The sequence below is a fragment of the Lissotriton helveticus genome, chromosome 1_1 (assembly GCF_964261635.1).
Source record: "Lissotriton helveticus chromosome 1_1, aLisHel1.1, whole genome shotgun sequence".
In the NCBI taxonomy this organism is placed as follows: domain Eukaryota; kingdom Metazoa; phylum Chordata; class Amphibia; order Caudata; family Salamandridae; genus Lissotriton; species Lissotriton helveticus.
Window position 1 is genome coordinate 426,146,327 of NC_136057.1, and position 10,464 is coordinate 426,156,790.

The window sequence follows — 10,464 nt, forward strand, 5'->3', positions numbered from 1 at the left end:
CTGTAACTGTGTGTCTAATGTGTGATATTTACTGAGTGGAAGGCCTACCCCTTCAGGGAAAGTGTTTTGGAATTGATCACACCATTTGTAATCAATCCATGAGGAATTTATAAGCGTAACATTTGCCCATGGTGCCATGTATGAGCAGCGAGCTGACCATAAGGGGTATTCTAATATTTTAGAAATCACATTTGGTGCCCTAGCATGCTTATTCTTTTGCTCAATAAATGGATCATATAGAAGACCATCAGGTGTTACTAACAGTGTCTCTCCATCTACAGTGATGTTCCAGTAATGCAAAGTATAGTTTACTTGTTTTCCCCGTACCTTAGCTGTCCAGTTCCTACTTACTAACTGTCTGTCTTTTATGTTCCAATTCCCTGTGATATTATCAAATTCTAATATGTTAGGACACTGGCTACTTTTTAAATGTCCTAAGTATTGCGAAGCTGGGTTATATCCTGAAACACGATGCTTTAAACATACAGGAAATGCTTTTTCCTTGTCTTTGTATTCTACTGTAGGAGACACTTGGTATTGGGCTTGAATATTTGGCAGTATGGTACACCGTGGGTACCATCCAATCCTTCCTTCTCCACAATCCCATGTTACATTGGATATGAGGCATCCTATTCCTTGCGCATAATTTTGTATAGGCACAGGCGTTTCATAAAGGCCAATAGGGTCGCTGGGGTGTCTGGATAACTCTCTACAAATCCAGCAATTTTGAAGACCTAAAGCCTGGGCAACTTTCTCATGTACTGCAATGAGGGGATGGTCAGCAGGTTGTTGCAGTACAGGTAGCACACACATAATTATGGTACTCAAAAATATTGTTAGCATAATGCAATGCATTTTCTGGACAGTGGTAAATGTCACTTTCAGAATTTAAAATGTTGTTAGGCAGTGCCTTTCTGTCTCAGTTCCAGGGTACTTTCTGTAAGTGTCAATAATGAAAGTTCTTGTGGCGTGCTGTCATCTGCTTCTCCTCCTGGTCCGTAGTCGTCTTGTTCAGGGGCGGTTTCACGGACCTGCCCTGCGTGCTTCACTCATCAGCATCAGTTGGTGTCACCGTTCCTGGGACACTTGATGAAGGACCCTCAGCGTTGTTGTTAGGAAAGGTCTGGTCTGTCTCCCCCTTGTCCTGTGTTTCGCGCTGCTCCACTTTTGGCCGTTGCTCATCTGTTAAAGGTGACTCTGCCTCAGGCGTTGTGGGTGCAGCTCTGCATCGTGTTCCGTGCAGCCACTCGGGACGTCCCTCCACCTTTAGTGATGTTCTGGTAACCAGGAGCACAACGTGGGGTCCAGTACACCTAGAAGTAAGAGAAACATTTTTAATTTTTCTCACCATGACCATGTCGCCAGGTTTAAAAGGGTGTGTTTGTTCTAAGGAAGGATGAGGCAAAGCTTCCTTCACCTGGAGATGGTGATGCCTCAATACCACTGATAATTGTACAGCATAGTCAGAAATCTGCTCATCCGTCCACAGCAGTGCTGCTTGGGATGCTGTGAGAGGCAACCTCAACCCCACCGACATAGGCCGCCCCATCAATACCTCATGTGGGGACAAGAGAGTTGTTCTAGATGGTGTTGCTCTTATGGCATGCAGCACCAAAGGCAGCGCTTCTGGCCATTTCAGGCCTGTTGCATCAGTTGTTTTGGCTAATTTATGTTTTATTGTGGAGTTCATTCTCTCCACCTGCCCTGAACTTTGTGGGTGGTAAGGGGCATGCAGTTTCCACTCTATTCCCAAACACTCGCACATCTTTTCCACAATGGCAGCAACAAATTCACCCCCTCTGTCACTGTTTATGCTCTGGGGAACCCCAAATCGGGGTATTATATCATTCATCAAGCATCGCACAACAGTTGCTGCATGTAGGAAGGTAGATCCCTGACTATGGTTGCCCCCAACTTTTTGCCTGGTGTTTTGCTGGTTTTCTGACTTAGTTGACCTGGGGCCCTGCTATTCAGGACCCCAGGCCTACTGCTCTCTCTGTAAAATGGATTCCATGTACCTTAGGTACATATCTAATTGGATACTGAGTCACCTTATCAGTCCCTGTACAGTGTACCTTAGGTACCCAGGGCATAGGTGTACCCAGGGCCTACCAGGGGCTGCAGCATGTATTATGCCACCCCTGGCTGGCCATCCAAATCTGACACAACTGGCTGCTTGACAGCTGGGGCAAGGTGGTGTAATCACCCTTTGCTTTAGATATAGTATACCTATATCTAACCCTAAAAATGGACACACAGATCTCCTATCAGTCACTCCTATGGCAGGCCTTAACAATCCTGAAGGCAGAGTGCTTGGAATCGTGTGAGATAGTGCTCTGGCATGAGCTGAGCCTGTCTGCGGCTTTCGGGATCCATCCCATAGCCTTTTCCATGATATCGCATACCATATACTCTTAAGTGCATTATAATCCTCGCGGTTATATGCCAACTCTGGTATCGCTTTATCAAAACATGTTGAGTAAGGTGTCATACGAATTGGAATACTAACCCCTCGCCAATTCTGGCGACGGGGTTAGCATTCCACCCTTCTAGAGGGACACGACATGTATGTAACCTGTAACCCCGGTTAAAGTCAGACATAGCCTCAGCTCCACAAAATGGATGCTGCCACCGAGACACAAGTCTGCCCTCCTGCTGCTGGGAGTCCTCCCAGAGCAGGAGGCAAGGACAAAGGGTTTCCTGCCAGGGGCGGTGCCAGCACCGTCCCAGACAGGGTTTTGTGTATTCCAGGTAGGCAGGGCTACAGAGGAAGGTGACTGCAAGTGGCACCCCGGTGCTCACTGTGCATAGGCCGGCTGAAACCAGTTCCAGGGGCACTCCAGCCCCTGGCCTGGGGAAAGCCCGCCAAAGGAGAGGGGTGTAACCACCCCCCTCCTGGTCCCACCCATAGGGCAGGACTTAGTCGCGTGCCAGCCCCCTTTTCCCAGATAAAGGTAGGAGCAGGCCCCCTTCCAAATTAGATCATCTTTGGAATCAAGACACGACTTTCTACGAAAGGACATCAAGATTTCTTCTTCAAGATTCTCCCTTGTGACTAAGGAGTAGTCACCCTGCATCCGCAGGCACCATCTTAAGAACACTGCGGTCTGCTGCAAGTCCTTCCTCCGGAATCCGACTGCCCAGCTCGACGAGAACCGGCTTCCCTGGCACCTCTGACCTCTACCCACCTCTACAGCCAAGCTGAGAACCGTGGGTGCGACGAGACCTCGAGGGACCGGCCATCTTCAAGACTGCACGACTTCTTTCCAGCACGACCGCCGAGGGATCCTCTGGTGAGTGCTTTGGGGACCAAGAAGCCCCGACCCTGAGCAGCTCCAGCACCGAAGTCCAGCCTCCCAGCATCTCCACGATCTGCGTGGGGCCCTTCTGCTTTTTGCTGCTCACCGCGTTGTTTGGCTACTAGCCCGCTGGCTTGTGGCCTTCCTGACGACGCCCGACGACATCACTGCTGCTGGTCTGGTTGCTCCAGACTGGCCCTTGCTCCCTTCCAAAAGAGGAGCACCCCGGACCCTCCTGGTCCACTCCAGACACCATTTTAGGTCCACCGCGTGGGCTTGAATTTGCCAAGACTTGTTGCCCCAATCCTGGGTCCAGCAACGTCGAAAGCATCATCCATCGTGGGACAGCTCGTACCTCCATCCTGGTCGCCGACAACGCCTCCTGGTCCGTGAGACTACAGAGCCCAGCAGCGCCCACTCACCTGACTGCAGTGACTTCGCCCGGTGCCATCCTGGTGCCCACTTAATCACTGGCTAGTGATTCAAGAACTTGGTCCCCTCTGCTTTCAGGTTTCTTCTTCCCTGATCCAGGCTTGGATCCCTTCGAACTTTTCTTCACTGGCCGCCTGCCAGCAACTTTTCTTCAGGCTCCTGGTTCGTCAACGAGGAATCCCGACGTCTTTTCAGACCTATGCAGCCGCAGCCCCTGGGCTAGGTAACTTCGGCATTTCGGTGCCCCAGCATAGCCTCACTATCCAAGGGTCCAGATCCACTGTCGTTTTCGACCTACCTAGTCGGGTTCGCCCGAGAACAGTAACTTTGTGAGTTCTAGCTTCCATAGGCTTTTTCCCGCCTTACGCGTGAGAGTTCCCACTCTGCACGTGGTGTCCCTAGGCCTCCTGTTCCTAACCTGAGTGTTTAGTATTGTAGGCCTAGCATTTCTAAAGCCTCTGAGAATTGTTACTTACCTGCTAGTAATTCGCATTCCACTTTTAGAGTATATGGTTTTTCGTGCCCCTCGGGCATTTGTATATACTGTGCTAACTTAAGTATTTTCGTAAGAGTTTTGTTGTGTGCCTAGCACCCTGTCCTCATAAAGAGTACAGGGCTGTTGTGATTCTAATAAATACACTGTTTATTTTCATAACACTTGTGTGGTGTCCTTTCACTGGGTGTTCAAGGGGTAATGTGATGGTAAAACAGCTGGCTTAACACGCCCTCTAGAGTCTTAGCCTCAGACTGCTCGTATCCATGCTACTAGGATAGCTGGTCTATAAGGTTGACTTACAACCAATCATCAATAAGGGTTGTTTGGACTGATATATAGTGATCACTAGAATAGTGAGCACTGCACATCAGGCCAACTTCTCACACTGCATCATTCTTCCTAGTGGCAAACGCCTCCACCCATTTTGAAAACTGATCCACACATACCAACAAATATTTGAATCCATTCACTGGGGGCATGTAGGCGAAGTCTATTTGAAGGTTGGTAAAGGGACCCTCTGGTACTGGCAAGTGATCATGGGTAGCGGGGGACCGACCTTTAGCATGTTGGGCACAGACAAGACATTGGGAGCAGAATTGTGCAGTGAAAGCTGTTATCCCTGGTGCAAACCATTCTTGTCTAATCAAAGCATTCATCCCTCCTTGAGCCATGTGAGTGGGTCCATGGGCAAGCCTTGTAAGGGGCAGGAACATACTGCGTGGGGCCACAGGCCTCCCATCCTGGTGTACCCACAATCCCTCATCATTTGGCTCACATCCAGCATCACTCCACGCTCTTTCTTCCTCTGGAGGTGCAGACCATTGTGCTTCTTTCACATCAGCTAGCAACAATTGTCTCTGAATCAGCTGTATTTTTGGAATACTTTTTGCCATTGAAGGCACCATCTGTACTGGCTGTAACATGCTCTCTTTTGCTGCTGTGTCAGCCATCGCGTTACCTCTGGCTATCTCAGTATTAGCTCCTGTATGTGCCTCACATTTTATTACTGCTATTCTGTTGGGCAGTAGTATTGCCTGTAGTAAATTCTTTACTAAGGGGCCATTTTGAATGGGGCGTTCTGCTGCTGTAATGAAACCACGATACTGCCACAGCTGGCCAAAATCATGGACAACTCCAAAGGCATAACGTGAATCAGTGTAAATATTAACATCTTTCCCTTCAGCTAGGATGCATGCCCTTGTGACAGCATACAGCTCGGCTTGCTGGGCAGATGTGCCAGGTGGGAGGGCTGCACTTTCAATTATGGTGTCTACTGTTGTTATAGCATACCCTGCTCTGTAATCTGTGTCTGTTAGTCTGCTGGAGGAACCATCAGTGTACCATTCATAGTCAGTTTTTTCTAATGGTGTTTGCTGCAAGTCTGGTCTGGGTGTGGTGCATGTCTCTACAATTTCAACACAGTCATGGTCAGGGGTCTCATCTGAATCACCTAGTGGAGGTAATAATGTTGCCAAATTAACAGGTGGGCATCTTTTAATGGTGATATTGGTGTTAGACAACAGAGTGACCTCATAACCTGTTTGCCTGGCTGCCGAAAAAGTTTGTGTTGCTGCAGATGACAACAACAACTGTACCGAATGTGGCACATAGGGTAGTCCAACACAATGGGAGCCGTCCTCTCTACCATCACAGCTGCTGATGCCACTGCTCTCAAGCAAGCTGGATGCCCAGTTACTGCTGCAGGCAAAGTCACGGAGTAGTATGCCACAGGTCTTTTTCCAGAGCCATGCTGCTGTGTCAGCACACCATTTGCAATGCCATTTAGCTCTGACACATAGAGATGGAAGGGCAGTTTGTAATCAGGCAGCCCCAGGGCTGGCGCAGTACACAAAGTCTCTTTCAGTTTCTTAAAACAGTTTGCAAGTTCATTAGTCCATACAATGTTGTTGGGAGCATCTTGTAGTGTACATTGTCGCAGGATGGCATAATAGGATCTGTACTCAGGGATCCACTGGCGGCAGTAGTTCATCATGCCCAGGAATGACAGCATTCCTTTCTTGGTGGACGGAGGCTGCATGCCCTGAATCATTTTTATCCTGTCAGGTGATATGCGGCGTGTTCCTTTGGATACCACATAACCCAGGTAAGTCACCTCTTTTTGGCAGCACTGGAATTTTGACAATGAAGCTTTGTGTCCTCTCTCCTGGAGGTGATTCAGCAGCGCTACAGTGTCTTTTTCACAAGCTTCAAGGGATGGAGATGCCACAAGTAGATCATCAGCGTACTGTAAGATGATGCTACCTCCTTCCAGGTGTAGGCTATCCAGGTCTCTCTTTACTGCCTGCGCATAGACCGTGGGACTCTCAGTATAGCCTTTTGCCAGTCTTCTGAAAGTATATTGGGTATCTTTCACTGTGAAAGCAAAAAGGTACTCGCTCTCTGGATGGACTCTAATACTGAAAAATGCAGAGGAGAGATCAATGACTGAAAAGTACTCTGCCTCTACAGGTATGGAAGATAATATTGTATTGGTGTCAGGCACAACAGGTGCTAAGGGAACCACAATGTTGTTTATCTGTCGTAAGTCCTGTATGAACCTATACTGCCCAGTATTGCCCTTGGGTAATGGAATGATAGGACTATTACAGGGGCTGGATGTCTTTTTAATGATACCTTGCTGCAAGAGAGATTCAATCACAGGTTTTATTCCCTCCTCAGCCTGAGGTGACAGCCTATACTGACGGACATAAGGTAATTCAGCATTCTCTTTAAGTGTCACTTTATGGGGAGGGCATGTTTTCAATAATCCTGCCTCATTTTTGTGTTTTGCCCAGACCTCTGAGTTCACTTGCTCTAGGATTTTATTTTTAGTCAGCTGTAAAGCCATATTCCCTTCAAGTTTGTCAAAAACTGCAGTCCTGTCCTTTCTGTTCATACACAACGTCCAACACCACCCTTCTCCATCTCCTAACACAGACACCAGTCCTAAAGGAAATGTAAAATCCTTTGTTCTAGGTAAGTCCTGAAGGCGTTTGACCATTGGGCCCAAATCCTTAGGGTAGTAACCTGGTGCTACAGCTATGGATACATGTGGTTCAGAATCTGGCACTTGAAATAATCTCATTTCCTGTGGTCCCAGTTTAATGCTCACTGCACACCCTTCTTTTCCTACATATAATGTGTGCTCAAACAACTCCATTGTCCAGTGCAAATGTTTGTCTGCCCTGTAGGTGTACCATTCAGGCACTGCTCCTGTGAAAAATGCTGCAGTACAGTGCATGGGCTCAGGTACTAATGTCAACTGCACTAAATGAGTGACCAATTCACTCTCAATGTCAGGGCTGTATTTAAACAGTTCTTGAAACATGTTTTCATAAAAATCTCCATGTAATGGAGTCCATTGGTAACGTGTTGGAGAGAGAGAGAAGACAGGGGGTGCACATAACACAGAGTCCTCACTTAATTTGCAAGCAGTAAGTGCTCTATTAGCCAATTCTAACCTGTTCTCAGGTACTTGTAAGTAAATCCCATTTTGTGAAAAATATAATGTTGCATGCAATTTACAGAGGAGGTCTCTCCCCAGCAAATTGATGGGTGCATCTGGTGACAGCAGAAACTGATGGGTCATTGTGAAGTCATCAACAGAAACTGGTAGGGGTTCTGACAATTCTTCATGCATCATCATTCCATTTACCGCTATAGTAGTGACTGTTTCACCACTACCAGGACCCAACTTGTTTCTTACTGCGGATAGGGTTGCACCACTGTCTATTAGGAAATCGATCTCTTTATCTCCTATCTTAATTTGAAACATGGGATTCTCCTCTGGTGTCTCGGATACCTTCATCATAAAGCACTGGGCTCTGGTTGCTGCAGTTTGTCCCATCTCTCTCTCCGCGTTGTCCTATGCTGATCCATGTTGCTCCTGGAAAGGATTCCTCAGGGAGTGCTGGGTCTGCTTCAGGTCTCTGGGCATGGGTGGTGCAGATGGCTGGGTCTCATTTCTATCAAACCTTTCATTCCTGTTTCTATCATTTTTATTATACTGGTCACTTCTCTCATTCCAGTCCCTTCTACCTCTATTATTTCTACAATTGCGTGCCCAGTGCCCATACCTCTGGCAATTATAGCACCGATCCCTACTCTTGTCTCTCCTCTGGTATCCTTGTCCATTATCCTGTCTTTGCTGTGCCCCCTGATAGTACATTCCCTCTGGCTCCTCCTCTCTTTGTATTTGCTGCAACATCATTCCTTTGTCATTTTTAGTGATGTCCTTCCTTACCTTAAAAATACCATCTCTTTCCATAGTTATGAGAAGCGTGCACAACTCGTTATATCCTTTAGTGGACCAATCAGGGTTGCGTAATTTACAACTGTGGGCCACAGAAGCTAGCAATCCATTCATAAGCGTTTGCGTAGCCAATACCTTATAGGCCTCTGTGGTGCGTGGTACCCCTGCACTGTTATCCCATGCTTCATTGTACCTTAAGATGTAATCAGCCACTGACTCACCTGGCTTCTGCAACGTGGCAGTGACTTGAGAAAAATCACCATGTTTAACTGCTAGCCCATTAATTGTGTCCCTGATAGACTCTAACCAATGAATCAATCTATTTTCTGTGACATCCATATTATTAGTCAGTATGGTCCAATCCCTTTCCTGCGGGATTTGGAATGCACTTTTTACTAAAGACCATCTGCTCCCATATCCTATTTTTAATAGCATTTCTACATCTCGAGGGAGGGGGGTATAGGCAATACATATTTTATGAAGCCACTCATAATATTTTACACTGGCAGTCAGTGGGTCAGGCGCGTCCTTAGTCATTTGGGTTGCCTCCAAGGGGGTCCATGGTTTTAGCATGGCTGTCCCCCCCAACACTATTTTTGGTGCAGTTATTTTAGTGTTCAATAGTATGTCATCAGTATATGAGTTCTCACCCTTTCCCTTTAGGGTCCGTGTTTGTGACCGTATATGTATCAGCCGTTCCCTTCTCTCTAGCTTATCCTGTAGTTTATTAATGGAGCGTTGTATTTCCTCCCTATCAGTGTTTACTTCTTCTTGGAACTCATCTGCCTCTTTCCTCAGGTGTGTCAACTGCTCATGTTCCTCCTCATCTTTTATCTCTTTTGCACTCAGCCCTAAATCTTCACTCAGACCAAAAGTGGAAGGTTGGGCTGGGGATTCAAAAGCATGTAGCATGTCCCCTCCTAAGGATAAGTGCCCATTCAAGACTGGTGTTCTAAAACTGCCCTCTCTGGGGTTAGTTGGTATGTCAGGTACCCTAGTTAAATCACCTTCCAGGGATATGTGGAAATAAGGTACACGTGCTAAGCTTTGTTGTGAAGCCAGTGCTTGCTCAGGTGTGTTATGTCTTTCACACTGATTGTAGGGGCCTGAAAGTGATGGGTAAATTGAAGTTGCTGGAAGAGGGGATGAGAATTGAGGTGCAGGAGAAACAGGCCCTGCAGACTGGATGTTTTGTCCCAATGTTTGGTGGCTGTTCTCATTGCTGGCTCTATCTGAGACCCAGGAATTAAATTCACTAGTTGCATTTAATCTCTGTCTTTTCCTTTCTTCCTCAGTAAGCAACAAAATCTCCTCCTCAGTCAATGCGCTACTAGTTATTTGTTCGTTGTCTGTTCCTTCCCCCAGTTTGACAAAAAGGCCTTGAGGCTTGGAGGCGATAAACAGTTTTTTCAACGTATTTATATCAATATTTACTTGGCGGTGCGTCCACATACACAGCAGAGCAGCAGCCCGTCTAGAAGTAGTGGCATTTGGTATTTCTTTAACCCGGTCTGCTTCAATTGTTGAAAACCCACACTTTTGCCATAGTGACAACAAATGCTGTTCTGTTTGCACATAGTTACTTAATTCTAATAAACACTGGCTATAAGATGTGGGCCAATCTTTTGCTAATTCTAGCTCTTTTTTAGTAGGCTTCTTGCACTCACTATTCACCATTGCTATTGCAGAACAGTCTTTATATTCAATGGAGGCATTCTCCTGGCCTTTCTTTTTTGTAAGGAGAGCTTTATTTTTTGCAATTGAAAGCCACTGCTGTAAACAATCTTTTACATAATGTGAATCCCATGATGGGTCACCCTTTAAGTGTATTCTTTCTGTCAAGCGTTCAATATCATCTATCTCAAGAGAACCAAATCTAAGCCACAGCCCTTCATTCCCTTTCCACGTCCATACTAGCGCGCAAAAAGGAGTTACATATTCTAAACAATTTGTATCTTTCACAACCTGAGCTGCAGGGCTATTTG

General features: G+C 46.6%; 1 protein-coding gene across 1 annotated transcript; it reads right to left on the reverse strand.

Moving 5' to 3' along the window:
• Positions 1–311: 311 nt before the first annotated feature.
• Positions 312–8,894, reverse strand: LOC144810565 (uncharacterized). Its single transcript, XM_078673793.1, has 2 exons — positions 4,612–8,894; positions 312–1,872 (listed from the first exon to the last, which is right to left on the reverse strand). The coding sequence occupies exon 1, from the start codon at positions 8,072–8,074 to the stop codon at positions 5,678–5,680; it is 2,397 nt and encodes a 798-aa protein (XP_078529919.1). The 5' UTR covers positions 8,075–8,894; the 3' UTR covers positions 312–1,872; positions 4,612–5,677.
• Between the last annotated feature and the right edge of the window lie 1,570 nt (positions 8,895–10,464).

What these genes read in the sequence shown, in the direction of transcription:
- LOC144810565 (XM_078673793.1), bottom strand. Translation starts at nt 8,074, where the DNA reads ATGGGACAAACTGCAGCAACCAGAGCCCAGTGCTTTATGATGAAGGTA.